This window comes from Panthera onca, chromosome E2 (assembly GCF_046562875.1).
Source record: "Panthera onca isolate mPanOnc1 chromosome E2, mPanOnc1 haplotype 2, whole genome shotgun sequence".
NCBI classification, from domain to species: Eukaryota; Metazoa; Chordata; class Mammalia; order Carnivora; family Felidae; genus Panthera; species Panthera onca.
The window spans coordinates 7,668,187-7,684,203 of NC_138353.1; the positions used below are offsets into that span (position 1 = coordinate 7,668,187).

Here is a 16,017-nt window from a genome sequence, read left to right on the forward strand (position 1 = left end):
CGAGCAGGGCAGGGATGGGGCCAGAGCTGGCTTTTCGGTGACGTCCCTGGAGCCACTGGGGGTGGTGGGCTGCAGGGACGCAGAGCAAGCCAGACCACCCAAGGGGGACAGAGCCACAAGGGAAAAGCAGCAAGGAGGAGCAGGGCGGCCACCCACCCCTTCGGCCCCCAGTGGCGCATCTAAAGGCAAGCCTCCCTAACCTTCCTGCCCTACCTTGAGGGTCTGGGCCCGGGAGATGAGGTATGGAAGGTCAAAGTTCTGGATGTTGTAGCCGGTGATCACATCGGGGTCCATGATGCGAATGAAGGTCGACCACGCCTGTGGGGTGGGAGCACACAGGATCACCCTGGTTGTCATCCTGATCGTCCCCCTAGCATGGATCCTCCGCGCTCCTGGAACATTCCAGAAGTCCCCAAGAGCGAGCCTGGAGCCCTCTTGCCCGTTGCAGTAAGATCGGGCAGTTGCTTCTGAAAATAACACAGGACCCAGACGGGAAATGTTCACACACCCCCTCCCCCACCAAGGCAAAGGGATCTGAACCCGTGGACTTGGCGTCTCAGCATGCAGAGGACATGGCCTTGCACCCGGGATGTGGAGGCTGGGTGGGGGGTTCTGAGGACATAAAGGGACATGGAACGAGAGCCACCTGCAACAGCTCCTCCTCCCGCTCGTAGCTCTGCACTTTGGCGCCCAGGATAGGGGCGCAGGGCCGCAGGGTGAGCGCCAGGCGTAGGAAGGGCTCCGGCTCACCCCAGCGCAGGCCCAGTGAGCAGATCTGGATCACGGGGTCCCGCTCAGGCTCCGGGAAAATGCCTGCGCAGGGAGGAAGGAGGGGGATGCAGGAGACCGAACTTCTTCTTTTCCTCTGTGACACATCAGGGGAGCTGCACACCCAAATCTCCCCAGCCTGTCGATTCCTAACCCCACTGCCTACGGCCCTCGCATGACCCACGCTGTTCCCCTCTGCCGCCTTCTTCTGGCCCTCTCCCTGCCCCTCACAGACTGGGTCCTGCCCGAGGGCCTTTGCACTTCCTATTCTCTGGGAGGGGTGGGGGGCGCAGAGGTTCTCCCCACCCATACACCCCCGCTTGTCCCTCTTCTCGAGGCCTGCCGCATCGCTCCTAAGGCCTTCCCGCCCACCTGTCGGAGACGCCCTGCCACTCTCCACCATCCTCCAAGCGAGAATCTTATGATAACTGTCCATTTTCATGTTCACTCCTTCCTCAGCGAGCTCAAGAAGTATGGGGGCTCGTGGGGCAAGACTGGCATGTCACGAGTCTAAAGGGAGGGAGGGAGGAGCCCCGAGACCCGGAGACAGACCTTTGCGGCCAGCACACTCGATGTCAAAGCTGAGCACGCGCAGGGGCGCAATTCGCTGCCACTCCCCTTCTGGCGGGTGACTGACCACGTCCGACCACTGCACGTCCGCCTCCAGCTGACAATGCGTGGCCTGTAGGGGTGGGGCACGTCAGCGGCTGCAGGGGCCCGGCTCTGTGCCCCTGCCCCCCGGTGAGCCCCGCACCTTCCCCTCCAGCCTCAGGAGGTATTTCCCCGCTGGGAGTTCCAACCAGTTGCAGCCGACGATGTCCGTGTCCACCATGAACCTGGACAGGGGACGAAGAGCAGGAGGCAGAAGCTGACTAGCGGGGTGGGGGCGGGGGCGGAAGCAGGGGCGGAGGTTGGAGAGGTGAGGCAGGGGCCGTACCGGATCTCAAAGTCCACATTCGTCTCGTAGGGCGCGAAGCTGGGGGTGCCCAGGCCCGGCACACGGATGCCCTGCTCCAGGAGGCGGCGGGCGGGGGCCAGGAGGCGCGGCAGCGCCAGGGTGATGCGCAGAAACGGGGAGGGGCCGTGCCCATGGTACCCGAACATGCCTGCGAACAGACGAGGCTGGCACCGGCCCGGAGGGAACCGTGCCTGCTGGACCCGGGGGCGGGGCACTCACTCTCCCGGGAGCACAGCTCCACAGATAGCACGGCCGGCCCCGCGAGCTCCTTCCCTCCGCGCTGGTCCCTGCTGATGGCGGCATTCAGCTCCCGCTGCAGGTCGCCCAGGTGCTCGCGCCCAAAACCTGGGGGGGTGGGGAGAGCCGGTCAGAAGTGCAGGGGGACTCCGGAGGGCTGGGGCGGGGGTCTTGTGGGTCAGGGCCACTCACCAGGGGGCGCCGGGGTGTAGAAGTAGGGAGCAAAGCCGTGGATGTGGCAGCAGACGGACACGCCCTCATCAGTGACTCCGAAGGCACGGAGGACAGGGACGGGGCCGGGGGGTGGCGGGGCTGCTCCAGGCAGGGGCTGCGCCAGGCCTGGGGGTGGAGGGTTCACAGGATGAGGCAGAGGCTACCCCTCCGTATTCCTCAAAGGTTTGCCTCCCCAGGCTTCTCCTTTGCCGGGAACACAGCCCCCTGGTTCCCGCAGCACGGGGTGCCTCTGCCCACACCGGCCTTCCACGCTGTCCACTCGGCTTCGAGCGCCTCCCCACTGGTCTCCTTTTCATCTTGGTCTACCTCCTACAGCTAGAAGGAGCCCCCTGCCCTCTTTTTGCAAAAAATATTTTCTTTTGAAAAGTAAAACTGAGGGGCGCCTGGGTGGCTCAGTCACTTGAGTGCCCAACTTCGGCTCACATCACGATCTCATGGTTGGTGAGTTTGAGCCCTGTGCGGGGCTTTGCGCTTCTTGGGATTCTCTTGCTCTCTCTTTCTGCCCCTCTCCCGCTCACGTGTGCGCGCACTCTCTCTCAAAAGTAAGTATTTAAAAACAAAAGTAAAATCGACGTTGTGTGTGCAGTTAGGAGCTTTAACACATCTTTTACACAGATTCATGTGACCACTATCAAAATCAGGGTACAAAACCGCTCCATCGCTCCAAACAGCTCCTGCGAGATGCATTTTTGGAACCACACCCGCTGGCACTGATGGTCCACTCTCTGTCATTCTAATTTTGTCTTTCTATCAACTCAAAAAAAAAAGCTTATTTATTTATCTTGTGAGAGAGAGCGCTTACAAGCATGAGCAGGGGAGGGGCAGGAGAAGGGGAGAGAAAATCCCAAACGGGCTCCACATCATCAGTGTAGATGTGGGGCTCGGTCCCTCAAACCGTGAGTCCATGACCTTAGCCAAAATCAAGAGTCAGAAGCTTAACCAGCTGAGCCACCCAGGTGCCCTTAATTTTGTTTTTTTCAGTCTATCCGTATAAACGGAATCACAGTCTCCTGGCTCTCATTCCTTCAGGGGAAATATCTGGAATTGCCTGATCCTATGGAAAAAGCAGATTTAACTCTTGTATCTTAATAAAGCTGGGGGCGGGGGAAGAGTAGGTTGAACTCTAGGAAACTTCCAGACCGTTTCCCACAGGGGCAGCAACACACAGCGTTCCCACCAGCGGGGCACGAGCAAGCTTTCCGGTGGCTCTGCATCCTTATCGATGATCGCTCGTGTCGCTGGGCTTTCTTTTAGCTCTCCTAATAGGTTGTCAGGTCTCAGTGTGGCTGTCATTTACGTTTCCCTGACAGCCAGTGACACTGAGCTTATTCCTGCCTGCGTATCCTCCAGTGAATTGTCTACCCGGGTGTTTGGTCCACTTTTGGACTGGACTGTCTTCTCGCTGTCGAGATCTGAATGCTTCTTATATTTTCGCAGCGCGAGTTCTTGCTCAGTTCCGGGGAACGCAATGTTTCCTCCCCGCCTGTAACTTGTCCCTTCCCTCTCTTACCGGGGAGCCTTCTAACCTGTGAGTTGGGGTTGGGTCTCCCCAAAGACTTTTCCGGCCTGCTCAGAACGGAGCCCCGAAGTCCTTGCCTCGGCGGGCAGGATCTCATGTGCCCCCCCTCCCCCCTCCCCTTGCTCCTTGTTCCTACCACACTGATCTCGCTGTTCCTCAAACGTTCCAGACCTGCTGCCTGCTCAGGACCCTCTGCCCAGAACCCCTCTTTCCCAGACAGCCCCGTGGCTCCTTGTTGCCTCCTCAGAGAGGCTCTCCCAGACCTCCAAGATGCACAGTCTGGCACCCCTACCCTCCTTTATGTTCCGCCATAACCCTCACGGCCACCTGAGGCTCCATTTACTTTTTTATTCTGCCTATCCTTCCAGAAGGTGAGCCTGTGAGAGCAGGGACCTGGTCTGACAGGAATAGGGCCTGGCTCAATACAGATGCTTGGCTGTTCCTGATGGACACTGGATGGACGGACGGATGTCGAACTGCACGCCTCCCTCCTTCCTTGGCAAGGAGCCGGCTCTTACCTTCAGGCCGCAGTTGGAGGACAGTCCCCACCTCCAGGAAGCCCCGCTGGACACCTACACCACCACTTTCCCTCTTGCTGCCCCTTCCGGCACCCACAGCCCTGTCCCTCCGTCTCCTAGCCCTGGCCACCTGGATGGGGACTGTCCGTGTCCATCTCTTCTCTCAAAGCCAGAGGTGCTGACCCGGCCCAGCCTGCACCCCAGGAGCCCTGGGCCCCTCCGCCCACCCACCAGGCCTGACCACCAAGCTCACCCACGTAATGGTCGATCTCCAACTGCTGGAAGATGAGGGGCTCCGTCTGGGGATCCAGGGAGGGCAGGGAGGGGCGAAGCCAGCGGGCATCTATGGCCGTTGGGGAGAACTGCCCTGGGTGGGGGGAGGGAGGCAGGCTACGTGGAATGGTGGTCCTCCCCCAGAAATAAGTAACGGGCCCGCCCAACCCAGCCCACGATCTCTCAGGTGGCGCCTGATGTGCAGAGAAAGTCAGGTGGAGGCGGGGCTCTGGGTCTGGCCAGAAACCCGGGAGAGGTCATGGGGTCAAGGGTGAAGGTCAGAATTGGAGCTGCAGACAACAAAGGCAGAATTCATGCTGGTGTGAGGCCAGAGGCCGGCACTTCACGGAGCTCAAAGTGGGCCAGAAGTCAGAGGTTACAGGTGAGCCTCGTGGCCGACACGGTTCACAGGCAAGAGGGGGAGGGGGGGGGCAGGGGGTTCCCGCCGTGGGTCTCACCGTCCGCGGCTCCCTCCAGGGCCGGCTGCAGCAACTCCTCCTCCTGTTCCTGCAGCCTGTGCTCTGCCTCCATCTCCTCCATCAGCGCCAGCTCCTCCTCGAACTGGGAGGGCTGAGACGGCTCATCCTCATCCCAGAGGCCCCCACGGGCCCGCTTGGGGGGCACCCCAGGGCCCGGGCCCGGCCGCCGCTTGCCATCCATCCTGTGGGGCAAGTCAAGGCTCGGAGAAGGTTCCTGTCTTCCTCCTGAACCCCCCGTGTACCAACCGTGACCGTGAGCCTTTTTTCCATTCTCCAGAGTGCCTCAAGAGTAACACGACCCTCTACCCGCAGGCTCACGGGTGGTGGCACATTCCACGTGTCAAATACTCTCAGTTACTACGATTACAGCCCACTCCCCACCTCGGTGTAACCCTCTCCTCACGTGCTCAAACCCTCCACATCCTTTCTGCTGTCTGCTTGCCCCTGGCCAACCCCTTGTCACCCGGTCTGCAGGGCCTCCACACACTCACACACCTGGTCCTTAGCACATCCCTTCCTTTCATAAACCTCCCTCTCTGATGTCCACACCCGCCTGTCACCCTGCCTGCCCGGGCCTTCACTCGACAAGCGGCCGGGAAGCACCTCTTCAGGCCAGTCACAAATCTGATCTGGTCCCTTCCCAGCTCAAAACACTTCAGAGGCTTCCCTCCCCCTTAAAAATAAAACAGAAATAGAGCCCTTTTAATTTTGAAATAAGTCCAAATTTCCACACCTGCACACCCTTCACCCAGATTCCCCAAGTGTCAACCTGACGCCACATTTGCTTCATTACCTCCTCCATACGTAACACGGTAATATGCACACATCAGCACATGATTTACTTTTTCTGAGTCAGTTGAGTGAGCTGTGCGTCAGGTAGATATGTTAGTTAGATATTATGCCCCTCGACCCCTGTGTACTTTACAATGTGTTGCTGAAGGACAAAGACATTCTCTCTCTTTCTTAGCAGGCTCCATGCCCCAAGTGGGGCTTGAACCCACAACCCTGGGATCAAAAGTCACACACCGTACTGACTGAACCAGCCAGGCGTCCCAAAGACATTCTCTATACCCAGCAAGGTGCAGTGATCAAATCTAGGACATTTAACAATCCAATCACAACATGAAGAGTCCATTTTCCAGTTTCTCTAACAATCCCCCCAAATGCCCTTTATAGTATTCCCCTTGTAATCTAGGATCTAATGTAGTAAACACAAACAAAAAACCAAATACAGGCTGCAATTTACATGTTTATAGGTTTTTTTTAAATAAACTTGACGTTTTAAAAAAAATGTTAACTATTTATTGTTGAGAGCACACACGTGAGGGAGAGAGAGAGAGAGAGAGAGAGAGTGTGTGAGAGAGAGCAGGGAAGGGACAGAGAGAGAGGGAGACACAGAATCCGAAGCAGGCTCCAGGCTCCGAGCTGTCAGCACAGAGCCCAATGTGGGGCTCAAACTTACGGACCACGAGAACATGACCTGAGCCGAAGTCAGATGCTTAACCAACTGAGCCACCCAGGCGCCCCATTTATATGTTTTCTTAATTGCAACATATAAAAAATCATTTTGGGGCGTATTTTGACAAGATATATTGATACAAAAGTACACATCCTCTAGTAGGTTCGACAGAAGATTGTATTCAAGTTAAGCCTCTTTAGGTTGGCAACTTCACTATGGTTCTGTAAGAGAATATTCTAAGAAAATGCACACTCAGGGTGCCTGGGTGGCTCAGTCAGTTAAGCATCCGACTCTTGGTTTCGGCTCAGGTCATAATCTCAAGGTTTCGTGATTTTGAGCCCCACATCAGGCTCTGTGCTGGCAGGTGGGAGTCTGGTTGGGATTCTCTCTCTCTCAAAATAAATAAATAAATAAAAACTTAAAATACGCACTCAACTATTAAGGGTAAATAACCATGATGTATGCAAGCTATTAAAAAAAATTTGTTTTAGGTGGCATATGTGTGTAGAGAGGAGAAAAAGAAAGCTTATGTACAGACAAATCATAAAACAAGTAAGGGAAAATGTTAAAACGTGGATCTGGGTAAAGGGTATATGCTCTTTGTATTATTCTTTGGATCTTCCCATCAGTTTAAGATTAAAAAAAAGAAAAAAGTTTTTTAAAAGTTTATGTCTCCCAGCATCCAGGCCTAGACAGAGTATAGGAACCTAAGGCAGACCCCAGACCCAGTTGGGAGGGAGGGCAGGAAGGGCGCAGGTCAGCTGCCCTGAGTTCAAGTGAACACCTCTGGATCCCGTAACCCCACCCAAACCCCAGATCCAGTCTCCCCTTCGTCCTTTTGCAGCGGACCCCTTGCCTCTGAGCTGCTGCAGGCAACCCAGCCGGAGACTACATTTCCCAGCATGCACTGCTAGGGATGGTCACTCTACTGAGTTATCTCATGGAAGGAATGACTGGGACAGCCTTAAAAGGAAGCTTGCTTCTAGCCTCCTCTCCCTTCTCTATGGCTAGAGCATGGATACGGTGGGGGTGAGCCAACCTTGACCACGGGGTCAAGGACAACACCCCAGGGAACGCAGAGCTACAAGATGGAAGGAACCCAGTCCCCTTGACAAGCTTCTGGGGCAGAAATGCCTACTTGAGGGCAGTTATGTGGAGAAATACACTTGTATCTTGCCCGGGCCACCGTGCCGTGGGGTCTCTGTTCCAGCAGCTTAGCCCGGACCTTAACAAATAGAGCACAGAAAAGTCCTGAACTGACTGGGGATGTGTTGTTGGCAAATGTTCAGGATGGTATACAATGGAATACGTCTCAGCATCAGACAGGAGGCAGCTACTGAGTGACACAATGGATGGATGAACCTCAAAAATATGCTGCACAGAAGCAGCCAGATGCATAGGGGCTCCTGGGCGGCTCAGGTGGTTAAGTGTCCGACTTCAGCTCAGGTCATGATCTCACGGCTCGTGAGTTCGAGCCCCACGTCGGGCTCTGTGTGGACAGCTGGGAGCCTAGAGCCTGCTTCAGATTCTGTGTCTCCCTCTCTCTCTGCCCCTCCCCTGCTCGCACTCTCTCTCTCTAAAATAAACAAACATTAAAAAAAAATTTTTTTTTTTAAATAAAGAAGCCAGACACACAAGTATGCATTGCAGGAATGGGGAGTGACTGCTAAGGGGTATGGGGTCTTCCTTTTGGGGGGGGATGAAAATGTTCTGGAAGCAGACAGAGGTGGTAGATGTACAACATTGTGAACGTACTAAATGTCACTGAACTCTACACTTTAAAATGGTTAATTTCACCTCAATTGAAAATGAGAGAGAATATATGGTGTAGTGCCATTCACAAAGTTTTTTTTTTTTTAACTTGTTTTTTTAAAATGTTTATTTTTGAAAGGGAGAGTGCGTGTACAGGTGCACATGGGGGAGGGGCAGAGAGAGAGGGAGAGAGAATCCCAAGCAGCCTCCACGCTGCCAGTGTAGAGCCCAATGTGGGACTTGAACCCACAAACCGTGAGATCATGACCTGAGCTGAAATCCAGAGTGGGATGCCTAACCGACTGAGCCACATAGGCACCCCTACACAGTTCTAGAATAGATTAATCTATGGTGCTAGAAATTAGGCTAGTGGTTGCTTACCAGGAGGGAGAGGCTGACTGAGAAGGGGCTCGAGGGAATTTTCTGGGCTGACAAAAATGTACCTTACCCACAACTGTCCACTTGAGAACCTGTGCATTTCACTATATGTAAATTCCACCTCCATTAAAACATAAAAGTTGGAAGGCCCCATTTCCCCACCTAGGGGTTTGTGCTATAGATATACTATCACATATGAGAAACTGCATTTACGAGGTTATTTCCGGCAGCATTGTTTGCAATGGCAAAAGACTGGAAACCACCTAAATGTCCTCCCCTGGGGGACTGTTTAAATAAATTATATGAAGACTGTTCCATGGAATATTATGCAGCTGTATAAAGGAATGAGGAAGCTCTCTATGCATTCATGTGAAGGGCTCTCAAAGGCCCATTGTTAGAGAAACCAACGTGCAGAACGGTGTACTTAGATTGCTATCTTTTTGTATTAGGAAAAACAATGTCTAAAAAAAGTTTGCCCTGATTCTTTGCATTAGGAAACAATCAAGCCAAAGTAAGGACTGGCCTGCAAAAATTACCAGTCTGGAATCTTCAAAAATGTCAATGGCATGGAAGGGTGGGGGCTGGAATGCCAGGAAACTTTTAAATTGAAGGAGAGACTGCACAGTCCTGGCAACTAAATGTAACATGACCCCAGATCAGATCTTAGATTAAAAAATAAAAAACAGAGGCACTTGGGTGGCTCAGTCAGTTGAACATCTGACTTCGGCTCAGGTCATGATCTCACAGTCTGTGAGTTCGAGTGGAGTCTCACTGGTGTCAGAGTGGACCTGCTTCAGCTCCTCTGTTCGCTCTCTCTGCCCCTTTCCCACTCGTGCGCACATGTGCATGCACGTGCTCTCTCTAATGAATAAAAACACACTAAAAAAAATAAAAAATAGCAGGGCCACCTAGGTGGCTCAGTTGGTTAAACATCTGACTCTTTATCTCAGCTCAGGTCTTGATCTCAGGATTGTGAGTTCAAGCCTCACACTGGGCTCTGTGCTAGGCATGAAGCCTACTTAAAATACATATATATATATATATCTCTCTCTCAAAAATAGCTATGTACGGGCGCCTGGGTGGCTCAGTCGGCAAAGTGTCCGACTTCAGCTCAGGTCATGGTCTAACGGTTCGTGAGTTAGAGCCCTGTGTCGGGCTCTGTGCTGACATTTCAGAGCCTGGCGCCTGCTTCGGATTCCAGGTCTCTCTCTCTCTGCCCCTCCCCTGCTCACGCCATCTCTCTCTCTCTCTCTCTCTCAAAAATAATAAAAAACATAAAAAAATTAATTAGAAAGAAAATAGCTATGCAGAATGTTACCAGGAAACTGGACAAACTGAATAAGGACTGTCTATGAGGTAACAGTATTGCCACGGGTTAAATGGTCTGATTATGATTAAACCACAGTTCTGTAGGATGTCACTGTTCTGCTAGAGTTTTTGGAGGTCAGGTACCATGATGACTATAACTTACAAATAGTTCAGCCAAAAAAGAAAACATGGGGCACCTGGGAGGCTCAGTCGGTTTAGCGTCCGACTTGATTTCGACTCAGGTCATGAGATTGAGCCCCTCATCAGGCTCCACAGTGAGCATCAAGCCTGCTTGGGATTCTCTCTCCCTCTCAAAATAAATAAATAAACTTAAAATAAATAAATAAATAAATAAATAAATAAATAAATAAATAAATAAATAAAAAGAAAGAAAGAAAGAAAGAAAGAAAGAAAGAAAGAAAGAAGTGTATGTGCATCCAGATAAAGCAAATGATGCAGCATGTTAACAGCTGGTGAGTCCAGGCAAAGGGTACACAGGGCTTTGTTGTATCTGTCATGCAACTTTTTTTTAATTTTCATGTTTATTTATTTTTGAGAAAGACAGAGCATGGTGGGGGGAAAGGGGAAAGAGAGAGAGAGGGAGACAGAATTGGAAGCAGGTTCCAGGCTCAGAGCTGTCAGCACAGAACCCGAGGGCGGGGTTCGAACCCACGAGCAGCAAAATCATGACCTGAGCTGAAGTCGGACGTCCAACCGACTGAGTCTCCCAGGGCCCCTGTCATGCAACTTCTATGCAGCCTTGCAATTTTTCAGAACAAAAGTTAGAGGGGTGCCTTTTCAGAACAAAAGTTGGTGGAGCATGCGACTCTTGATCTCAAGGTTGTGAGTTCAAGCCCCATATTGGGTGTGGAGATTACTTACCAAAAAAAAAAAGTTGGGGGAAAATACGTAAAATTTTAAAAATAACATTTTTACAAGGTGTGTGGGAGAATATGTGTAAGCATGTTTGTTTTTAATGCATAATTCTGGAAAGATAGGTAATAAACTGGTAACACTGGCTTCCCGGGGGGGGGGGGGGGGGAAACAAGATGGGACAGCTTTATGCTTATTTATTTATTTTACTTATTTACTTAATTTTTTAATGTTTATTTTTCAGAGAGAGAGAGAGACAGAGTGTGAGTGGGGGAGGGGCAGGGAGAGAGAGGAGACACAGAATATGAAGCAGACTAGGCTCTCAGCTGTCAGCACGGAGCCTGATGTGGGGCTTGAACCCACGAACCGTGAGATCACGACCCGAGCCAAAGTCGGACACTTAACCAACTGAGTCACCCAGGAGCTCCAAGTTTTACTTATTTATTTGAGAGAGAGCATGAGCAGGGGAGGGGCAGAGAGAGAGGGAGAGAGAATCCCAAGCAGGCTCTGCGCCTTCAGCACGGAGCCCAACTCGGGGCTAAAACTCACAAACCACGAGATCATGACCTGAGCAGAAATCAAGAGTCAGACGTTAACTGACCGACCAACCCAGCCATTCCGGGACGGTTTTATTGAGATAGAATTCACACACCATGTGACCCACACATTTCAAGTGTATAGTTTGATGGCTTTTAGAATATTCGTAGCTGTGTGACCATCACCACAGTCAACTTTAGAGCCTTTTCATCACCCCAAAATGAATCCCCACACCCCTTTGGCCATCACCCCTCAACTCAGCCCACCCCCACCCCACTTTCCCAACTAACCAACTTTGTCTGTCTCTGGATTTGCCTATTCTGGGCCTTTCCTATTCATGGACCCTTCCAATATGTGTCCCTCCGTGTCTGGCTTCTTTCACTTAGGATAGCGTTTTCCGGGTTCACCGGGATGCAGAAGGTGTCAGACCTTCATTCCCTCTTACGCCCAAATATTGCCCCACTGTGTGGCTGCGTCACGTCGTGTTGATCCGTTCGTCGCTCAGTGCACATTGGCGGCGTCTGCACCTTTGGCCTATCATGGATAGCGCTGCTGGGACCGGCACACACACACTTTGAACAGGGACGGAGGCCCTGTACGGCCTCTCCTTTTGTGCCTACGAGTGGCTTATCCCACAGGAAGGAAAAAGCCTGGAGGCCTTTGCTCCAGCCATACAGGCGGCCAGAGAGACGGAGTTCGGACCTGCGGGGGGGAGGCCTGGGTGGGGCAGAGGGGCAGTGGCCAGCCCTGGCCTGGCAGAGGGAGGCGGGAGGGGGGCAGTCTGGCTCCCCAGGTCAGCGGGCTGCGGCCAGGAGGGTGCGGTGGGAGGGAAGGGGACTCCGGGAGCAAAATCGAGGTTCCTATGCTAGTTCCCCATCATAGGCAAGGAAGGATTAGAAGGAAAGAGGCCCCAGTGTGTCCTGGCACAGGACAGGAGCTGGGGAAACACGGGGCCCTCTCCTTTTCTCGACCCTTCACTGGCAAATAGACAACGCTCAGTGCCCGCTGGTTTCTGTGACACTCCCTCCTTCGGGGTTCTTGTCCCATCTCTATCTGACGGCTTTCACTGCCACCTCTATGCCGATGATCACGTCTGCCTTCCTGTCTCCAGCCCAGACCGCCCCCCAGGCCCCAGCCTGCCCAACCCAGCTGCTCACTGAGCATGTGTCTCTTCAGGCATCTCACACTCCAAAGCCGGGCCCCTCGCCTTCCCCTGCCCCGACCTGCTCCTTGCATCCCACAGCCTCCCCCAGTTCGGGAAGAGGCAACTCCCACCAGGCCAACCACCTCGGAGTCACCCCAGCTTCTCCCTTCCCCTCAGAACACACCTGTCAGTCCCATAGGCTCTACTGCCAATGGACCGAGTCTCAGCACTTCCCAGCCCCCGCTGGGCTCCCAGCCTTGCCCCTCTGGTTCTCAGAGGTTGTTGGCAGCATTATTTTGTGCACTGCTTTGTGTCTGTCTCCCCCTGCTGGAACCTGAGCCCAGCGCCGGCAGGGATCTGGTCTGCCCTGTCACTGAAGCATTTGAGGGTGTCTACAACAGAGCCTGGTGCACAGCAGGTGCTGGAGAACGATGTGTTGAATGAATGAGGAGCCCTCAGTGTATACTCTTCGCACAGTAACCAGAGAGATCCCATACGAATATGCCAGGTCATCCCATCCCTCCTCCCCTCGGAACTGGCCCCTGGGTCCCATCTCATGCAGAGCTAAAGCAAACTCCTCCGGCTAGCCCACAGACCCTGCGCAATCACCCCCTTCCCTTTTAGACACTATCTCCTGCCCTCTCCCCTTGTCCATTTGGCTCCAGCCACTTGTCTCCTCTCTCTTCCCTGAACGTGCCAGGCTTGGTCCTACCTCAGGACCTTTGCACAAGCTGTTCCCACTGCCCTACTCTTCCCCGGATGTCCCCATGGCTTCCTCCTTCCCCTCCTTTAGGTTTTTGCTCAAATGTCACCTTCTCAGCGAGGCCTGCTTATTCTTTTTTTAACTTCAATTTATTAAAAAAATTTTTTTAAGATTTATTTTGAGAGACAGAGACAGCATGTGAGCAGAGAGAGAGAGAGAGAGAGAGAGAGAGAATCTCAAGGAGGCTCTGCGCTGCCAGTGCAGAGCACAACATGGGGCTCAAACTCACAAAACTGTGTGATCAAGACCTGGGCCAAAATCCAGAGTCAGACGCTTAACAGACTAAGCCACTCGGGTGCCCCCTGACCCCTGTTTTTGGGGGGCTCACATTCTGAAGCAGTCCTGGGTTGGGTGCACCTGTACAGTAAGGGAAGTAGGACCAGCTGCCTGGGGTGCCCCGGGGGGCCGCCGACTCTCCTGGAAGAGCTGAGCTGGAGCTGGGTCTCTGCAGACAGAGGAGTCAGGTGGCTGAGAAAAGCAGGGGGGCAGTCTCACCCGGCACACACTTCCCAAAGCCCGTGCCGGGCAATGCTGAGGACGCAGAGAAGCAGCAGACCTCAAGGGGTTCCCGTCTGGTGGGGGAGTCAGACACAGGCCCAGATGGTCCCTGGCCTGCGACAAGGGTAGTGAGAGTCAGGGAGGCCCAGAGGAGGGATGAGGCCAAAGCACGAAAAGCAGGTCGTTTTCTGGGGCGGGGGCAGACGGAACAGGTACTTTTGCAACTATTTAACTTTTCCCTCGCTAGGTGCGTGAGCCAGGGCACAGGGGCGAGCCAGCAGAGGAATCCGTCCCCAGTCTGTCTCCTTCGCTGGGTAGAGAGTTCACCCCCGTACCTCGCCAGACACCCCTGGAGGCCGGCAGTCTGCGGTGCTGGCTCAGAATGGGGCTCTGGGATGAGCCTCTGAACCCTCCAAGCCAGCTGTGCCACCCTGGCGAGACAGCTTCACCTCTCTGGGCCTTGGTTCTAGTCATCGCGTCGGAGGGTGACAGCACCTGCCTCAGGAGATTCTATGAAGATTCTGTGAGTTCCTTCAATCTTCACCCTGTCCTAGGCACTCTTCAGGGCGCATGAGACAGAGCAGGAGACAAGACAGAATCCCTGCTCTCACAGAGTTTTCATTCGGCATTGCGGGGACGGACAGTAAGATAAATCGGGGCGCCTGGGTGGCTCCGTCGGTTGAGCATCTGACTTCAGCTCAGGTCATGATCTCGTGGTTCATGAGTTCGAGCCCCACGCTGGGCTCTGTGCTGATGTGCCGACAGCTCCGAGCCTGGAGCCTGCTTCGGATTCCGGGTCTCCCTCTCTCTCTGCCCCTCCCCCACTCGCGCTCTGTCTCTCTCTGTCTCTCAAAAATAAATAAACATTAAAATAAATTTTTTTTTAAACAGGCCTCACTGGGGGCCCAGCCGGCTCAGTCGGTGGAGCATGTGACTTTTTTTTTTTTTTTAAATTTTTTTTTTCAACTTTTTTAATTTATTTTTGGGACAGAGAGAGACAGAGCATGAACGGGGGAGGGGCAGAGAGAGAGGGAGACACAGAATCGGAAACAGGCTCCAGGCTCCGAGCCATCAGCCCAGAGCCTGACGCGGGGCTCGAACTCACGGACCGCGAGATCGTGACCTGGCTGAAGTCGGACGCTTAACCGACTGCGCCACCCAGGCGCCCCAACAAGCATGTGACTTTTTATCTCGGGGTTGTGAGTTTGAGCCCCCACATTGGGTACCAAGATTACTTAAAAATAAAAATCTTAAAATTAAAAAAAGAAAAAAAAAAGCCTCAGATCATGATCTCGTGGTTGGTGAGTTTAAGCCCTGCGTTGGGCTCTGTCCTGACAGCGCAAAGCCTGCTTGACGTTCTCTTTCCCTCTCTCAAAATAAATTTAAAAACTTAAAAAACAAAAAACAGGGGTCAGGGTCTCACTCAAGTTAGGGTCCCAGCATCGCTCACGCGGTGTCCGGAACGCAGGTCACTTCAAGGTGCGGCAGTCTAGACTCCTCTCGAGTGCCACCGACCCAAGTATTTCCCAAGTCCCTGGAGCTTCTCTCGCTTCCCAAAGACTAGTGCTGCCTCGTTTTGGCTCAGAGCAATCTGGATTGAGATCTCCTGTCCTCTCCCCAACCAAACTGAATTATGACTGGCTTCCCAGTGCCCAGGAAAGTGCCTGTTCTTGAGAGCAGCTGAGTGAAAGGGACCGAAGAGAGAAGAAAAAGCATCGCAGGAGAAGGAACAGCGTGGCAAAGGCCTTCGGTGGGAAAGGAGCGTCTCTACGGGACAGGAGGCCTGGGTGGTGAAGTGCAGCCAGGGCTGGGGGTAGACAGGTAACCTGGCCTGGGTGGGGCTATAAAGCTGAGAAGGTGACATCATCAACCTGCCTCTCCCTAAACCCTGCCCACTCACTGTCACCTCAGAGTGGCACCCCGAATCCGTTCTGCCTCCGCCTTCTCTCTCCATCCAGCCAGACCACATACCCCAGCAGCCTGAGTTCTTCCTTACACCCCCGCGTCCTGCTGGCTCAAACCCCGAAGACAACCTGAAGCTGACAGCACTGTGGTCTGAGCCAATGTCCCCACTTGTCTCCTAACTGGTCTTCCTCCTTGCATTCCTGTTCCCACTACAATCCCATCTTCAATCAGCACCCAGGAACTTTTTCAAAACGCAGGGTGGGTCATGTTGCTCTGACACTCAAAACCTCCCATGGCTCCCTGTGGAACCTGGAATAGGAGCCAAATTCCTTCCCACCTCAGGGCCTTTGCACCTGATGGTCCCCCTGTCCAAATCTTTCTTTACATGGCTGACTTCTCTGTCAAATGTCACTT

The 16,017-nt window shown here is 53.3% G+C and overlaps 1 protein-coding gene across 1 annotated transcript in view; it reads right to left on the bottom strand.

Annotated features, from left to right (window-relative positions):
- POLD1 (DNA polymerase delta 1, catalytic subunit) overlaps positions 1-16,017 on the bottom strand; it is a 29,438-nt gene that overhangs the window by 12,727 nt on the left and 694 nt on the right. Inside the window, exons 2-10 of the mRNA XM_078439432.2 lie at positions 4,966-5,168; positions 4,488-4,601; positions 2,156-2,302; positions 1,946-2,071; positions 1,706-1,874; positions 1,523-1,604; positions 1,321-1,450; positions 647-813; positions 214-318 (exon numbers count right to left, since the gene is read on the bottom strand). Coding sequence (XP_078295558.2) covers positions 214-318; positions 647-813; positions 1,321-1,450; positions 1,523-1,604; positions 1,706-1,874; positions 1,946-2,071; positions 2,156-2,302; positions 4,488-4,601; positions 4,966-5,167 — 1,242 coding nt within the window. The 5' untranslated portion in view covers position 5,168. The remainder of the gene's footprint in view (positions 1-213; positions 319-646; positions 814-1,320; positions 1,451-1,522; positions 1,605-1,705; positions 1,875-1,945; positions 2,072-2,155; positions 2,303-4,487; positions 4,602-4,965; positions 5,169-16,017) is intronic.